This window comes from Salmo salar, chromosome ssa23 (genome assembly GCF_905237065.1).
Source record: "Salmo salar chromosome ssa23, Ssal_v3.1, whole genome shotgun sequence".
Lineage (NCBI taxonomy): Eukaryota > Metazoa > Chordata > Actinopteri > Salmoniformes > Salmonidae > Salmo > Salmo salar.
Genome location: NC_059464.1, coordinates 45,793,735 through 45,812,687, shown reverse-complemented (window position 1 = coordinate 45,812,687; position 18,953 = coordinate 45,793,735). Strand labels below are relative to the sequence as shown.

Here is an 18,953-nt window from a genome sequence, read left to right as displayed (position 1 = left end):
CCCTACCAACCACCATACCCTACCAACCACGATACCAAACCAACCACTATACCCTACCAACCACCATACCCTACCTACCACTATACCCTACCAACCACTATACCCTACCTACCACTATACCCTACCAACCACAATACCCTACCAACCACTATACCCTACCAAGAACTATACCCTACCAACCACTATACCCTACCAACCACAATGCCATACCCTACCAACCACATCACCCTGCTCTACCACCCTCACCACTTGGTGGGCATCACCCTGCTCTACCACCCTCACCACTTGGTGGGCATCACCCTGCTCTACCACCCTCACCACTTGGTGGGCATCATCCTACTCTACCACCCTCACCACTTGGTGGGCATCACCCTTTTCTACCACCCTCACCACTTGGTGGGCATCACCCTGCTCTACCACCGTCACCACTTGGAGGGCATCGTCCTGCTCTACCACCCTCACCACTTGGAGGGCATCACCCTGTTCTACCACGCTCGCCACTTGGAGGGCATCATCCTGCTCTACCACCCTCACCACTTGGAGGGCATCGTCCTGCTCTACCACCCTCACCACTTGGTGGGCATCACCCTGCTCTACCACCCTCACCACTTGGTGGGCATCACCCTTTTCTACCACCCTCACCACTTGGTGGGCATCACCCTACACCACCACCCTCACCACTTGGTGGGCATCACCCTACGCCACCACCCTCACCACTTGGTGGGCATCACCCTGCTCTACCACCCTCACCACTTGGTGGGCATCACCCTGCTCTACCACCCTCACCACTTGGTGGGCATCACCCTGCTCTACCACCCTCACCACTTGGTGGGCATCACCCTGCTCTACCACCCTCACCACTTGGTGGGCATCACCCTGCTCTACCACCCTCACCACTTTGTGGGCATCACCCTGCTCTACCACCCTCACCACTTGGTGGGCATCATCCTACGCTACCACCCTCACCACTTGGTGGGCATCACCCTGCTCTACCACCCTCACCACTTGGTGGGCATCACCCTGCTCTACCACCCTCACCACTTGTTGGGTAGCAACCTGCTCTCCATGTCTCTACCACCTCAGTCTCCAGTCTGGCTTACACACTCATTAGTAGAAGGAGGAGTTTCTCCAGTAGAAGGAGGACAGACCTCGAGTTCTCTGTCACAGATGTTGAGTTGCTATAAAAGAGGAGAATCTCTTAACGGTCCTTCTTCTTAGAATCTTGGACATAATCTTGGTATCACGCGCGTACCTTAATAATTGATTTATCTTTTTAAGAACGGACCTGAACACTCGGAGCATCATGACAGTAGTGGGCTGCACAAAGTGCATTAAATTCATGCTATTTTTCTTTAACTTTGTTTTCTGGGTGAGTTGACACTTTTTTTCTTTAAATCTCGTATTTTAAATGATGTTACTTTATATTGATTATTATCGGCACACTTCTTCAATCAGGTGGTTGATTTAAAAAATGCATCTCGAATGTTACTTTTAGCTCCTAATAGAACTTAAGTAATACTCCAACTGTTGTGATACCAACCTGTCTATTTCAGATCAGCCACAGAGTATCACTGAGGTACTGATGAGCTCCTATTCAATAGTGCTTTCATATAGGTATATCCTATGAGACTATATGACAAACTGTTATATTGTGTGAGGTTCTCTCGTAGGCTAGGCCTATATTTTTCAATGATCCAACTGAAGATTTAACCGTGTGAAAACTGTAGTGGCTCAAAATAGTAAGCCTGTCCTAAAGGAGATACCATACACTTTTCAATAATTCACTTTTCAATTATTCACTTTTCAAATTATTCACTTTTCAATAATTCACTTTTCAAAGAATTCACTTTTCAATAATTCACTTTTCAAATTATTCACTTTTCAATAATTCCCTACACATAACACATACAATCCAACAACAATTGAATTGTAGAATTTATAGATTGATACATAAAAGCCTAGTATTTTACTGTTGCTCACAACAGAAACACGGAGATAGTTTGTGCGTGCGTGCGTGTGTGTTGTGGTAGGGAGCATGCGAGTGTGGCTCTATCCAGTTTTTACCAGATGTGCCAGGCAAGGCAGCACAGAGAAATGGGGAGCAGACCTGCGTGGGTTCAAATAGTACTTGGAATCGTTCCGATACTTTCAGCACTTGCTTCAGTCTGCCTGATGAGCCAGGAGGACTGGGTATGCTTTTTTGTTGTTGTTGAGCTATTCTATTGGTTCCATTGCACCAAATATTCTCAATCAAACATAGTAAGAGTATTTGAAATGTTTTCAATTACCATTTGAACCCAGGTCTGATTTGGAAGATTGGGGGAGGGAACTTTTTTTTAATTGACATTTCCTTTGTTCCTACATGCTTCCTTTTTCAAATGAACTGCAGTAGCTAAGATGCTGTGACTCTGATGGTTTGCTCATGTTTAGCATCAAATTAAGAGTCTCATTCCAAAACTCTATATATCCATTTTCAGAAATGGTATTATTTTGAAGAATTTAGGAAGTAGATTTGGTATGTTTTTTCACTATATAATCATCGCATGGGGTTGTTCAATGAACATGAATTGATTTGAAATATTATCACTTGATGGTTTAATTTCAGAGAGACAAATAATCATGTTTGCAAAAAAGCTATATATCTGCCTCACTCTCAGAGAAATAAGTATACTGCTAGGTTTTACACAGTCAAATGGAACAATTAACTACATTTTCAATAAAGAACTGTACAAATGATATAAATGTATATATATATGTATATATATATATATATATATATATATATATATTTTAAATGAATCAATACATTAATATGAGATCTGTATGTAAAACATTTACATTTGACATTTCTAATTTAGCGGATGCTCTTACCCAGAGTGCCTTACAGTTAGTGCATTGATCTTAAAATAGCTAGGTGAGACAACCCCATATCACAGTCAAATATACAGGATACAAACATTCCATTCCAGCTCAATAATCGATATACAGTATAGTGTTTCGCAAAACATTATTATTTTAATTTTAATACACATCTAAAATCTATGAATAAAACATCTGAGAACAGTAATATTTTTCCACACACATAAACAACCATAAGCAATAATTTCTGACGAAAAAACGACAATGTGAAAAATTGGTGGATACAGCGTCTTGGATATAACTTCCTCAAATGTAGAATTACTTGGTAGTATGTAGTCTACGGTCAAAGTAGGTTTACTTGGTAGTGTTGAGGCTAGAGTGGCTTGTTGGTACCCAGTGTGATTCTGCAAGCATTTTTTTCCCCCACTTGCTTTTTCTTCAACCCTGTTTTAGGGGGAAAAAACTCCTTATCATTAAAAGTCACAAAGCATATCCTGGAACCTAGCTTCTCTGTGATTTACTGTTGTTTTTACTGGTGAGCTGCTAGAATGGCAGTCTCTCTATAACTCTCTTTTCACACTGAGGATTCGTTTTCCTGCTTATTTGGAGAGGACAACAGAGTCTAGAGACACAAGCTAGGTTTTCACCAACACTGACAGATTGGAGAGGATGACTGTTGTCACAAAGTGCTTTACAATAACCCCCCGGCATAGACCCCAAAGAGCATGCAGGAGTACAGCGGAGAAGACAAACTAACAGGAAGACTGTGTAAACTGTCTCTCACTCTCTCTCTGTCTGTCTCTCTCTCTGTCTCTCTCTGTCTCTCTCTGTCTCTCTCTGTCTGTCTCTCTCTCTCTGTCTCTCTGTCTCTCTCTGTCTCTCTCTGTCTGTCTCTGTCTGTCTCTCTGTCTCTGTCTGTCTCTCTCTGACAGTTGGCTGGAGGTGTGATCTTGGGAGTGGCTCTATGGCTTCGTCATGACAACCAGACCAGCAGTCTTCTCATGCAGCAGTTTGAAGATCAGCAGGCTCCCAGCACCTTCTATATCAGTAAGTATCTACAAACCATTTCAATATTGTTGTTGTTTCCAATATCTGTGTGTGAACCCTGGAGTGTGTTGGGTTGTGTGTGTGTGTGTCGTCCCCCCCAGGTCCTGCAGAGTTAAGGTCTACTGAATTATTTCACCCATCACTTACTTCTCTCTCAGCCTCTTCTACCTCGGACCCATAATGTGCACTTAAAAATACACATGGTAATATACAGTACATGGTAAATATACATGGTAAATATACATGGTAAATATACATGGTAAAAACAGTACATGGTAAATATACATGGTAAAAACAGTACATGGTAAATATACATGGTAAAAACAGTACATGGTAAATATATATGGTAACATACAGTACATGATAAATATACATGATAAATATACATGGTAAAAACAGTAAATGGTAAATATACATGGTAAATACAGTACATGGTAAATATACATGGTAAATATACATGGTAATATATAGTACATGGTAAATACATGGTAAATAAACATGGTAATATACAGTACATGGTGAATATACATGGTAATATATAGTACATGGTAAATGTACATGGTAATATACAGTACATGGTGAATATACATGGTAATATATAGTACATGGTAAATGTACATGGTAATATACAGTACATGGTAAATGTACATGGTCTGAACGTTTTCAAAGGTCTGTGTTGGCTTCTTCTATTTTGTTAGTTGTGGTAGTAAAATGTACACTGTACGCCCATTAATTCAAACTTGGGCTTCTCCACTCCCGTACTTACCGCAGCTAAGTGTACAGAGAGGATAAAACTATTTTTATATCAGAGTACAAACCAACCAATCCAGCAGGGCTCACAGATGATTGGAGGGGTACGACGGCAGGGTAGGCCCACCCAAAAGAAACATCAAGAGAGGCTTTCTTCTCTCCTACCCCTCAAACACACGCCCTTGCATAATTCAAATAACCTTGTACATCTGGGCTTGTTATAAATTAGAGTTGAGAGTGGATGTTTTTAGCTTGCCTGGGACACCAAACTGGTGTTTATCTAGGAGAATATATAAATATACACCGACTCCTAGACTCCCTTCCTACCAGACCGGCTGAACTAGTTAGTTATTGCTGCAGGGCAGTGTGTCCGAGCTTTCTCAGACTGTATGTCTTGGGGAAGTCATCTGTAATTGTCCTCTGTCTTTTTTGAAGGTGGACTCTGTAGTTGATTCTGTCAGACTAGTGGGTGGAGAGAGGTTTGAAGAAGTGCCACTGATGATTAAAGCCTTGATGTTGACCTGCTATATGTAGTTAAATATATATATATATATATATATTTGATTGGCAGAATAATTTGAATGTGAGGTTATAGCTATCAACTAGTAATCAAATCATTTACACAACATGCATGGTCACCCGCTCCCTCTCTCAGCAGGGTGTGTGTGTGTGTGTGTGTGTGTGTGTGTGTGTGTGTGTGTGTGTGTGTGTGTGTGTGTGTGTGTGTGTGTGTGTGAGAGAGAGAGAGAGAGACAGACTCCGTGAGCATAGCCTTGTTACTGAGAAAGTCCGCCATAAGCAGAAGACCGGCTATGTGCCCAATGCCCTCAAAATGAGGTGGAACCTGACCTACACTTCCAAACCTCCTGCCAAATGTATGACCACATGAGAGACACACATTTCCCACAGACCCACAAAGAATTTGAAAATAAATCAAACAGTGATAAACTCCCACATCTGTTAGGTGAAATACCACAGTGTGCAGTCATAGCAGAAAAATATGTGGCCCATTGCCATGAGAGAAGGGAAACCAGCGGAGCACAAACAACATTGTAAATATAACCTATATTTATGTGTCTATAGAATAAATGTCTATATATTTTTACAACTTTGGTGAGTGCAATGTTATATCTCTAAACATATGTTTCCCATGACAATAAAGTCCTTTGAATGTAATTGAAAATGAGAGAGAGAGAGAGAGAGAGAGACAGAGAGAGTGAGAGACAGAGAAAAGAGAGAGAGAGACAGAGAGAAAGAGAGGGGAGAGAGAGAGGGAAAGAGAGAGAGAGCGATAGACAGAGAGAGAAAGAGAGCGAGGGAGAAACTGAGAGAGAATGAGAGACAGGGAGACAGAGAGCAAGAGAGAGAGAGACACACACACACAGAGAGAGATACAGGTGAAGTCAGAGGTTTACATACACCTTAGCCAAATACATTTAAACCCAGTTTTTCACAATTCCTGACATTTAATCCTAGTAAAAAAATCCCTGTTTTAGGTCAGTTAGGATCACCACTTTATTTTAAGAATGTGAAATGTCAGAATAATAGTAGAGAGAATGATTTGTTTCAGCTTTTATTTCTTTCATCATATTCCCAGTGGGTCAGAAGTTTACATACACTCAATTAGTATTTGGTAGCATTGCCTTTAAATTGTTTAACTTGGGTCAAACGTTTCGGGTAGCCTTCCACAAGCTTCCCACAATAAGTTGGGTGAATTTTGGCCCATTCCTCCTGTGATTTGACTTATGGCATGGCCAAACAGTTCTATTTTTGTTTCATCAGACCAGAGGACATTTCTCCAAAAGTACGATCTTTGTCACCATGTGCAGTTGCAAACCGTAGTCTGGCTTTTTTATGGTGGTTTTGGAGCAGTGGCTTCTTCCTTGCTGAGCGGCCTTTCAGGTTATGTCGATATAGGACACGTTTTACTGTGGATATAGATACTTTTGTACTTGTTTCCTCCAGCATCTTCACAAGGTCCTTTGCTGTTGTTCTGGGATTGATTTGCACTTTTCGCACCAAAGTACGTTCATCTATAGGAGACAGAACGAGTCTCCTTCCTCAGCGGTATGACGGCTGCGTGGTCCCATGGTGTTTATACTTGCGTACTATTGTTTGTACAGATGAACGTGGCACCTTCAGGCATTTGGAAATTGCTCCCAAGGATGAACCAGACTTGTGGAGGTCTACAATATTTTTTTCTGAAGTCTTGGCTGATTTCTTTTGATTTTCCCATGATGTCAAGCGAAGAGGCACTGAGTTTGAAGGTAGGCCTTGAAATACATCCACAGGTACACCTCCAATTGACTCAAATTATGTCAATTAGCCAACCAGAAGCTTCTAAAGCCATGACATAATTTTCTGGAATTTCCCAAGCTGTTTAAAGGCACAGTCAACTTAGTGAATGTAAACTTCTGACCTACTGGAATTGTGATACAGTGAGTTATAAGTGAAATAATCTGTCTGTAAACAATTGTTGGAAAAATTACCTCTGTCATGCACAAAGTAGATGTCCTAACCGACTTGCCAAAACTATAGTTTGTTAACAAGAAATTTGTGGAGTGGTTGAAAAACGAGTTTTAATGACTCCAACCTAAGTGTATGTAACCTTCCGACTTCAACTGTATATATATATATATATATATATATATATATATATATATATATATAAGAGAGAGAGAGAGAGAGAGAGAGAGAGAGAGAGAGAGAGAGAGAGAGAGAGAGAGAGAGAGAGAGAGAGAGGCAAATAGAATGTAATGTAATGAGGAAGAACCTCATCAGACAAAAATGCAGGAATGTGTCACCATACAAGGCTGTCATTTTCCTTCCTGTCAATAACATAGCTTTCACCTGGTCAGTCTATTTTCATGGAAACAACAGGCGTTCCTATTGTTTTGTACACTCAGTGTAGGGCCTGTCCCCACGCCCTGTCAGAGGTTAAAGGGTGTTGTCATTGTGATGCTCCTTGTCTGGCTCTCAAATGGCACCCTAGTCCCTATGTAGTGCACTACTTTTAACCAGAGCCCTATGGGGGGATAGGGTGCACTACCTTTGACCAGAGCCCTATGGGGGATAGGGTGCACTACTTTTGACCAGAGCCAGGGTGCCATTTGCGACGTACACCTTTATTGCATAGCTGAGTCACTGGTCCCTGGTAGCACACTGCTCTCCACTACAAAAACATTACTGCCTGGAAGAGAAAGAGGGTCTTAGGGTCACTGGGAGGGTGGTGAGAGAGAGATGGAGAGATGGGGGAGAGAGAGAGACACACAGAAAGAGAGAGCGACACAGAGAGAGAGACACAGAGAGAGAGAGAGAGAGAGAGAGAGGGAGAGAGAGAGTCTACCTCTTTAGACTGCTCTGTCAGGGTGGATTCGAAGTTGCCTCAGTTTGTGTGTGTGTGTGTGTGTGTGTGTGTGTGTGTGTGTGTGTGTGTGTGTGTGTGTGTGTGTGTGTGTGTGTGTCCAGGGAAAAGAGACTCAACACTCCAGTGTCTCAGGAAGGCGGTACAATGAAGCTACACACCCTGACTGGTGTGTGTGTAAGTTACCCTGCGGTGAAGGAAGTCAGGTGCTCCTGTTTCCTGGAGTTAGACGGTGCTGGAGGTCAGAGGTTAAAGTTCACTGAGGAAAGTTGTGTTTGTAGGGTTTAATACCGGTAACCAGTGTCGACAGAAGAAACCGTTAGATCCATCTGTATTTTTCTACAGAATTATGTCCGATTGTTTTCGCTGGTATTATGTGCTTTAAATAGCATGTCCAGTTTGAAAGGAAATACCAGGATTACTGGGAAGGCCTTGCAAATTGGTAGATTTTCTTGGAAATATTTAACTCTATCGTTTCTGGGGAGAGGGGAGGGAGGCATGTCCTGCCTGGGTCTGCGTGCATGTGAGTGTGCGCATGCGTGCGTGCGTGCGTGTGTGCGTGCGTGTGTGCGTGCGTACTAACTCCTCCCTTTCAGTCAGAATGGATGTGGGAAGTTGATGTCTTCCTGTTACAGTTACAAGATGTTACAGGATGTTACAGGATGATACAGGATGTTACAGGATGATACAGGATGTTACAGGATGATACAGGATGTTACAGGATGATACAGGATGTTACAGGATGATACAGGATGTTACAGGATGATACAGGATGTTACAGGATGTTACAGGATGATACAGGATGTTACAGGATGTTACAGGATGTTACAGGATGATACAGGATGTTACAGGATGTTACAGGATGATACAGGATGATACAGGATGTTACAGGATGATACAGGATGTTACAGAATGCCCGCTCTGTCTCAGATGGCGTGTCACTGGACAGGGAGCACATCAGGAAAAGACCATGAACTCCATTACAATAGTTGGGTTTTGTGGAGGTTGACTACCATCTGGTGGTGTACACTCACATACAGTTTCCATATCTCACAAACTTGTCCAAACTCTCCTCTCCTCTCCTCTCCTCTCCTCTCCTCTCCTCTCCTCTCCTCTCCTCTCCTCTCCTCTCCTCTCCTCTCCTCTCCTCTCCTCTCCTCTCCTCTCCTCTCCTCTCCTCTCCTCTCCTCTCCTCTCCTCTCCTCTCCTCTCCTCTCCCTCTCCTCTCCCTCTACCTCTCCCTCTCCTCTTCTCTAGGTGTGTACATCCTGATAGCTGTGGGAGCTGTGATGATGTTTGTAGGGTTCCTTGGTTGCTACGGTGCCATCCAGGAATCTCAGTGTCTCCTTGGAACGGTGAGTGAGTGACCACTAGAGGGCAGCAGGACACTGCAAATATGTCAGGGCATCCCTCTAAAGCCCTATTCACATGGGACTAGTATTACTACAGAGCGTTGGTTATGTAATTATTACCCCTTTCTATCAGTCTGTCCTGCAAGCTTGGCAAGTGTTCTCAGCATTTCGGAAGGCCAGCACACCATAAGGGATGAGAACCCCTGTTCCATAATCCTGTTTTACAGTCACAAACATTGTCTTCAGCCAGCCTGTGTTCAATCCTGCTGGGTGCATGATGTACAAAGTTGGGGCACATGATGCATAGCATGTGTAGTGGTGAAGCTGGAAGACAGATCGGGGATCCGGTCATCCGGCCTGCTGAAGCAGGTGGTAACAGAGGTCCCGTCATCCGGCCTGCTGAAGCAGCTATAAACAGAGGTCCGGTCATCCGGCCTGCTGAAGCAGGTGGTAACAGAGGTCCGGTCATCCGGTCTGCTGAAGCAGCTGGTAACAGAGGTCCGGTCATCCGGCCTGCTGAAGCAGCTGGTAACAGAGGTCCGGTCATCCGGCCTGCTGAATCAGGTGGTAACAGAGGTCCGGTCATCCGGCCTGCTGAAGCAGGTGGTAACAGAGGTCCCTTCATCCGGCCTGCTGAAGCAGCTGGTAACAGAGGTCCGGTCATCCGGCCTGCTGAAGCAGCTGGTAACAGAGGTCCCGGTCATCCGGCCTGCTGAAGCAGCTGGTAACAGAGGTCCGGTCATCCGGCCTGCTGAAGCAGCTGGTAACAGAGGTCTCTGAATCCTTTCCAGCAACTTATCAGGCAATTGTGTCCAACAACACACACACTGACCAGTGGAAGGAGGGCCAAGATTGCGTTATCCCTACTCTGAATGTCACCACTGCTGCTGAGGGGGCGGTGCAGGTGGGTGAGGGTATGATGCTGTCTTACAAGACCCCAGAACTGGAGGAATCCACGGCAGTAGGAAGAAAGGCGAGATGTACACTATGTGAAAAGGTGTCGCATGTGTCCTCCCTGGCAGGGGTGAGATCAACGAGGTGGGCTGATTTTGTTTGGACCAATCGCTTTACCAAAAGGCTGCTGGTGGTCTCTATACACACTGCCAATTGATAAAAGGACAGCTGACCTCCAATGGAGGATAATACATGGGGCGATAGCCACCAACAGGCATCTGGTCCACCTGGTTCCTAGTCTTGGGGAGGGTTGTCCTGAGTCTGAGTTTGTAGCTCGTCTTTTTATCCAATGTCCCAGACTGGTGTGGCTGTTTACGCTATTAACCAGCTGGTTCTCTGCCTTGGGGGAGGTCTGGGGGCTGTTTACACTGTTTACCAGCTGGTACTATGCCTTCGGGAGGTCTTGGGGCTGTTTACACCGTTAACCAGCTGGTACTCTGCCTTGGGGGAGGTCTTGGGGCTGTTTACACTGTTAACCATCTGGTACTATGCCTTCTGGGAGGTCTTGGGGCTGTTTACACTGTTAACCATCTGGTACTATGCCTTCTGGGAGGTCTTGGGGCTGTTTACACTGTTAACCAGCTAGTTGTCTGCCTTGGGAGGTCTTGGGGCTGTTTACACTGTTAACCAGCTAGTTGTCTGCCTTGGGAGGTCTTGGGGCTGTTTACACTGTTAACCATCTGGTACTATGCCTTCTGGGAGGTCTTGGGGCTGTTTACACTGTTAACCAGCTAGTTGTCTGCCTTGGGAGGTCTGGGGGCTGTTTACATTGTTAACCAGCTGGTTCTCGCCCTTGGGGGAGGTCTTGGGGCTGTTTATATTGTTAACCAGCTGGTTCTCTGCCCATCTGTTTGTTAATGAAGTATAGTTTGATGATTGAGTTGCCCATCGCAGACTCTTCACCACTCATGTAGCTCAGTTGGTATTGCAGGGCGCTTGAAATGACAGGGTTGTGGAATTGTTGCCAGTGGACCAGTTATGATATTTATGTTTTTTACAAGCATTTCGCTACACCCGCAATAACATCTGTGTCACGACTCCCACCGAAGTCGGCTCCTCTCCTTGTTCGGTTGGCGCTCGGCGGTCGATATCACCGGTCTTCTAGCCATCGCCGCTCCACCTTTCATTTTCCATTTGTTTTGTCTTGTTTTTCCGCACACCTGGTTTACATCCCCTCATTACTCTACGTGTATATAATCCTCTGTTCCCCCCATGTCTGTGTGTATAATTGTTCGTTACGTGTCATGTGTGACGCTTCATGCTGGTTTTTCGCCGGGTCTTGTTTGGAACCCGTGGTATTGTATGCTGTACATTATTTGTGTGACGAGTGCGCTATTCGCTTTTGCCTTTGGCGGGAGTGTCGTTACGCAGTTGCGTCTGACTGTTTTCCTTCTGCCAAATAAAGTGTGCCTGTTCACTCATCTCTGCTCTCCTGCACCTGACTTCAGTTAACCAGTTGCGCACACTCTTGACAATCTGCTAAACATGTGTATGTGACAAATAAAATGTGATTTGATTGGTACATGGGGCCTTCACAGGGGGGTATTGTGCTCTGTCTTGGAGGAGGGAGATCTGGAGTTGTGTTTTTATATCCAGCTGGTACTCTTTAAGCATGACATCTGAGGGCTGAATGGTGATGTGAGGTTCTCTCTCTCTCTCTGCCCATCTCTCAGTAACAAGCCCTCCAGCTCACTCTCTCATGGTCCAATCATTTTTATGTAAAATCAAGTTACATTTTGGCCCTCAGTAAAGTAGAATAATGTAAAGCCCTGAGATTACATTTATACCTAATTATAAAATGTTGGCAAATTAACCTTATTATGTTTCTTTCTCTTTCAGTTCTTTTTCATGTTGGTGTGCCTGTTCGCCTGTGAGGTGGCTGCTGGGATTTGGGGATTCAGTAACCGAGACACAGTAAGACACCAGATCACACCCTAACTCACACAGTAAGACACCAGATCACACCCTAACTCACACAGTAAGACACCAGATCACACCCTAACTCACACAGTAAGACACCAGATCACACCCTAACTCACACAGTAAGACACCAGATCACACCCTAACTCACACAGTAAGACACCAGATCACACCCTAACTCACACAGTCAGACACTAGATCACACCCTAACTCACACAGTAAGACACCAAATCACACCCTAACTAACACAGTCAGACACTAGATCACACCCTAACTCACAGTCAGACACTAGATCACACCCTAACTCACACAGTAAGACACCAGATCACACCCTAACTCACACAGTAAGACACTAGATCACACCCTAACTAACACAGTCAGACACACACCCTAACTCACACAGTAAGACACACACCCTAACTCACACAGTAAGACACTAGATCACACCCTAACTCACACAGTAAGACACCAGATCACACCCTAACTCACACAGTAAGACACCAGATCACACCCTAACTCACACAGTAAGACACCAGATCACACCCTAACTCACACAGTCAGACACTAGATCACACCCTAACTCACACAGTAAGACACCAGATCACACCCTAACTCACACAGTAAGACACCAGATCACACCCTAACTCACACAGTAAGACACCAGATCACACCCTAACTCACACAGTCAGACACTAGATCACACCCTAACTCACACAGTAAGACACACACCCTAACTCACACAGTAAGACACTAGATCACACCCTAACTCACACAGTAAGACACCAGATCACACCCTAACTCACACAGTAAGACACCAGATCACACCCTAACTCACACAGTAAGACACCAGATCACACCCTAACTCACACAGTAAGACACCAGATCACACCCTAACTCACACAGTAAGACACCAGATCACACCCTAACTCACACAGTAAGACACTAGATCACACCCTAACTCATACAGTAAGACACTAGATCACACCCTAACTCACACAGTAAGACACTAGATCACACCCTAACTCACACAGTCAGACACTAGATCACACCCTAACTCACACAGTAAGACACCAGATCACACCCTAACTCACACAGTAAGACACCAGATCACACCCTAACTCACACAGTAAGACACTAGATCACACCCTAACTCACACAGTAAGACACACACCCTAACTCACACAGTAAGACACCAGATCACACCCTAACTCATACAGTAAGACACTAGATCACACCCTAACTCATACAGTAAGACACTAGATCACACCCTAACTCACACAGTAAGACACTAGATCACACCCTAACTCACAGTCAGACACTAGATCACACCCTAACTCACACAGTAAGACACCAGATCACACCCTAACTCACACAGTAAGACACCAGATCACACCCTAACTCACACAGTCAGACACTAGATCACACCCTAACTCACACAGTAAGACACCAGATCACACCCTAACTCACACAGTAAGACACCAGATCACACCCTAACTCACACAGTAAGACACACACCCTAACTCACACAGTAAGACACCAGATCACACCCTAACTCACATAGCTACCAACCCACACCCCCACCCACACACACCCCCATCCACACACACAGACCCCCATCCACACACACAGACCCCATCCACACACACACAGACCCCCATCCACACACACAGACCCCCATCCACACACGCCGACCCCCATCCACACACACCAAACCCCATCCACACACACAGACCCCCATCCACACACACACACAGAGACGCCCATCCACACACACACAGACCCCCATCCACACACACACACAGAGACCCCCATCCACACACACAGACCCCCATCCACACACACAGAGAGAACCCCATCCACACACACACAGACATTGTACAAACTCCTAACTACAGTCTTCTGTTCCAGATCGCCAAGGAGATGATAAACTTTTACGATGCGGCGTACATCAAGTCAGTGGACGTCGTAGACTCTCCCAGCAAAACAGCTGCTATCAAAGTCCTGGAGGTGTTCCACGAGACGGTACGTCATCACGCTCACCATCATCCAGGAAGTCTGTTCACTTGTTATAGTAGTAATCTAGTCATGTGATCATATAGCGGTAGTTTGTTGTTGAAATATATATATCTGTTATTGACGAGGGAAATAGATGCACAGCTGATTTACAGAGTTAATTCAGTGGTTTTTAATGTTTGTTACAATACCTCTATGAAATGTGTTCTCCTCAATGCGATAGTTGTTGTGTGATGGTTCGGTAGCACATGACGGGAGGGCTGGGGGGAGAAAAATGTCCAATCAATTAATCAATCAATCAAGAAATGGCATGACTGATGGGTTGTCTCTACCTGTGTTTTCATTAGCTGGACTGCTGTGGCAAAGGAGATGACTCCCCCTTATTCGTACAAGTAACCGGAGCCCTGTGTCCCAAGAAGAGCCTGGAAGATGCCCTGTTGAAACCTTCGGTACAGTACACCAGTGGTGGTCGGTGCCGTTTAAGATGGAGGACCATAACGTATTTAATGAGCATGGTCTTATTTCTATTACAGCATATTGGTTGACTGTCATTCACACCCCCCTCCAAAAAAAACCCTTTCCAAGCCAAACCTTCATTACATAAACACTAACCACTACAGACAGCCTACTGTACATTGTTGTCACCATATTAGCTAACGCCATAGTCGACATAGCTACTAGAACTAACACGTTAGTAAACCCGATGGCATTTATACATTTATAAAACTAAAAGTTTACCTTTACTTGAAAGAGTTCCAGTGTTGGATAGCCAGCTAGCTAACATAGCATCCTTCTCTGTTTGAGCCGGGGATTTGAGTAGGCTAAACTAGCCAGTTGCAGTCACTTAGCGAAGTAAGTAAAAGTGAAAGAAATACGACAAAATCTCTCTCTCTCTCGCTTCTCCTTCATTTTTAAAGAAATGAATTTGTTCAAAACTGTTCAACTATCTCTCTTTGAGTCAACTATCACCACATTTGGTTTTGCACTGCAGTGCTAGCTAGCTGTAGCTTATGTTTTCAGTAATAGATGAATTCTCTGATCCTTTGATTGGGTGGACAACATGTCAGTTCATGCTGCAAGAGCTCTGATAGGTTGGAGGACATCCTCCAGAAGTTGTCATAATTACTGTGTAAGTCTATGGAAGGGGGTGAGAACCATGAGCCTCCTAGGTTTTGTATTAAGGTTAATGTACCTTAAATCTTTATTTTTTATGTCATTCACTGAGGAGGATCTGTAGTGGTCTGGGTGTAGCTGGTGCAGAGGAGTCAGGCGCAGGACAGCAGAGATGAGTAATAAAAGTAACTTTAATCAAAATTACCAAGTACATGTAGTAATACCAAGCCCACACAAAAGGACCGAAATACATAAAACAAACACGCACAAAAACCATGGGGAAAACAGAGGGTTAAATAATGAACATGTAATTGGGGGATTGAAACCAGGTGTGTAAAACAAAGAAACAAATGGAAAATGAAAAGTGGATCGGCGATGGCTAGAAACCCGGTGACGTCGACCGCCGAACGCCGCCCGAACAAGGAGAGGGACCGACTTCGGCAGAAGTTGTGACAGGATCTTCTCCTTCCTCCCTTGAGGAGCCTCCACTGCAGTACACACACACACATCCATGTAAAATCACATGACAAAATCACATGTGAAAAAACATGTTTTTACCTGTGATTTTTATCATGTGTGGGGTTTTTTCTCGCCAATACTATTAAATGTTCACATGAGGCAGACAGGTGGTTTTCTGCTTTGTAATGGGCTGGATTAGAACCTGGGACTCCAACGGCCCCCCACGGGAGAATCCAACGTCTTCACCATTAGACCAAGAGGGCCAACACTCATTTTGAAGTCGCAAGCAGGGCTACCTCATCACATGACCATGAGCAACCACGATCGACTCATTCATCACGTGACCATGAGCAACAATCACTGACTCATGTCCGCTACACTTTCACATGTGTATTTTCACATTTTAATGTCAACTCAGGCTGTCAAACGATGACTTTTTTTTTTTTAATCAAATTTATCGCAGGATTTTCTGTGATTAATCACACATTCATAATTTGCTCAAATTGAGCTGTAATTTAAGATTTTTTTTATACAGCTAAATTACCTTTTTAGGGAATGGCAGTACAGAATTTGCAATTCCATATGTGTAAACATTGCTACTGCAATATTGTCAACACCACCTTTTCACGTGAGGAGAATAACACAATGTATTATATGAATGAATGCTTCACACAGCACAGTAGTATGCAGGAGGAACAAAACAGCAGTTTAAATGAAGGTCCTGATACCCCCTGGCTCTGTGTTCCCCTCCCACCTAGAACTGTCATCTGAAACTGAAAGATCTGTTCTCTGAGAAGCTCTACCTGATTGGTCTAGTTGCCCTGGCGGTCGCTGTCATCATGGTGAGTAGCGTTACCGTGGAGACGAGCCTGGACAGCTGTTGGATTTCTTTGTTGATGTTGATTTTCATTCTAGATCTTTGAGATGATCTTCACCATGGTTCTCTGCTGTGGGATCCGCAACGCCACCCCAGTGTACTAGAACCACGGAACCCTACTAGAACCACGGAACCATAGAACTAGAGAACCACAGTGGAGGGGCTCAAACGTACAGAAATCCTCTACAGATCGAAGTCAACGAAGGGGATTGAAAATGTTACGTGTTGTAGTTCCTGGTTACTTCTTTTTATATTGCAGAAGTATGTACATTTCTATCAGTATTATAAATAGAGACTAGATTTTATTACAGTATTTTCTATGTTTTAACAATACTCCTAATAAGCATTTCACTACACCCGCAATAACATCTGCTAAATATTGGTATGCGACCAATAAAATTTGATTTGACTGTTTGAGTCTGTCGATGACCAACAGATATTCAGCATCTCTCTAATGCTAAACCTTTTACTACTTTCTTGTTTTCTTTGAGCCTTTTGTATGTTTTCGTGAAGTACTTCTCCAAGGTTTTGTATGTTTTCGTGAAGTACTCCTCCAAGGTTTTGTATGTTTTCGTGAAGTACTTCTCCAAGGTTTTGTATGTTTTCGTGAAGTACTTCTCCAAGGTTTTGTATGTTTTCGTGAAGTACTTCTCCAAGGTTTTGTATGTTTTCGTGAAGTACTTCTCCAAGGTTTTGTATGTTTTCGTGAAGTACTTCTCCAAGGTTTTGTATGTTTTCGTGAAGTACTTCTCCAAGGTTTTGTATGTTTTCGTGAAGTACTTCAAGGTTGAAGAGTTCAGTGGTCTTTTTGTATGGTGTATAAACTGTACACAATCATTGTGTGAGTCCAAAATGGCACCCTGTTCCCTTTATAGTGCACTACTTTTCACCTCAAGGTCCATAGGGCTTCAGTAAAAAGTAGTGCACTACTTTTCCCTCAAGGTCCATAGGGCTTCAGTAAAAAGTTGTGCACTACATTGGGAATTGCCATTTGGGACTAACCCACAGATAGCGTGACAAACAGTGCTTTAGTTGGGACAGTGCTGACTGGTACAGAGTGCCAACATCTCACATTTCCTACAGCTTGAGTACAGTACTGGCACGTCTTATAGAATGTTAACTCTAATATACAGTACACACCTACTCATTCAAGGGTTTTTATTTATTTTTACTGTTTTCTACATTCGAATCCCCGAGCTGACAAGGTATAAATCTGTCGTTCTGCCCCTGAACAAGGAAGTTAACCCACTGTTCCTAGGCCGTCATTGAAAATAAGAATTTGTTCTTAACTGACTTGCCTAGTTAAATAAAGGTAAAATAAATAAAACTGAAGACATTAAAAACTATGAAATAACACATAACAACACAGCTGGTAGAGAGAATGCCAAGAGTGTGCAAAGCTGTTATAAAGGCAAAGGGTGGCAACTTTGAAGAATCTCAAATATAAAATATATTTTGATTTGTTTAACACTTTTTTGGTTACTACACGATTCCATATGTGTTATTTCATAGTTTTGATGTCTTCACTATTATTATATAATGTAGAAAAATAGTTAAAATGATGAAAAACTTTGGAATGAGTTGGTGTGTCCAAACTTTTGATGGGTACAGTATATATATAGGGCCCCATATATATATATATACCGCACAGAACCTTTTCTTATTCAACTTCAAGCACTGCCTGCCTATGAACCACTAATAAAATAGCACCCTATTCCCTATATAGTGCACTACTTTTGACCATAGTTATATGGGGCCCTGGTCAAAAGTAGTGCACTATATACGGAATATGGTGCCAGCCTGTCCTTCCCTCCTCCAAGATAATGGCGCTAACAGGAATGGCCATGTATAGTAAAGCTATATGGATCTAATTCATAATGAAACACAACTAAATTGTGCAAATTTACACTTCTTATAAAAAACTTGTCTTCTTCTCTATGTATTTGTTGTGGTTTGAAGTTTGTTATTTCACTCTTGACCACCAGAGGGCAGAATCATATTGATGGCAGTGCTGGTGCTTCTTGCATGTTCTCTGCCCCTACGATGACCACGAATTTAATTAACTTTCGATCTTTCTACCATTCAGATCAGAGTAATGAGTAAAGATCATTTAAAGTATGTAATAAGTGTCTTATTAAGCAATAAGGGCCGATGGGGTATGGCATATGGCCAATATACCACGGCTAAAGGCTGTTCTTACGCACGATGCAATGCTGGGTGCCTGGATACAGCCCTTAGCCGTGGT

General features: G+C 43.5%; 1 protein-coding gene across 3 annotated transcripts; it reads left to right on the top strand.

The window, feature by feature from the left end:
• Positions 1-1,174: 1,174 nt before the first annotated feature.
• LOC106584765 (CD81 antigen) lies at positions 1,175-18,646 on the top strand. Of its 3 annotated transcripts, none has more exons than XR_006761552.1 (9): positions 1,175-1,369; positions 3,792-3,906; positions 9,278-9,375; positions 12,166-12,240; positions 14,155-14,268; positions 14,607-14,708; positions 16,590-16,673; positions 16,747-17,233; positions 17,333-18,646. XR_006761552.1 is itself a non-coding variant. In XM_014170313.2 (8 exons), the coding sequence occupies exons 1-8, from the start codon at positions 1,304-1,306 to the stop codon at positions 16,810-16,812; spliced, it is 720 nt and encodes a 239-aa protein (XP_014025788.1). In that variant the 5' UTR covers positions 1,175-1,303; the 3' UTR covers positions 16,813-18,646. The 3 variants fall into 3 exon arrangements, 1 of the variants encoding a protein (XP_014025788.1); XR_006761551.1 differs by having other exon boundaries at positions 17,267-18,646; XM_014170313.2 differs by having other exon boundaries at positions 16,747-18,646.
• The last annotated feature ends 307 nt before the right edge of the window (positions 18,647-18,953 follow it).

Excerpts from the sequence above, each read along its gene's own strand:
- LOC106584765 (XM_014170313.2), top strand. The coding sequence starts at position 1,304 with ATGACAGTAGTGGGCTGCACAAAGTGCATTAAATTCATGCTATTTTTC. Across the intron at positions 14,709-16,589 it reads ATGCCCTGTTGAAACCTTCG|AACTGTCATCTGAAACTGAA; the intron begins GTACAGTACACC and ends CCTCCCACCTAG. Across the intron at positions 16,674-16,746 it reads TGGCGGTCGCTGTCATCATG|ATCTTTGAGATGATCTTCAC; the intron begins GTGAGTAGCGTT and ends TTTTCATTCTAG.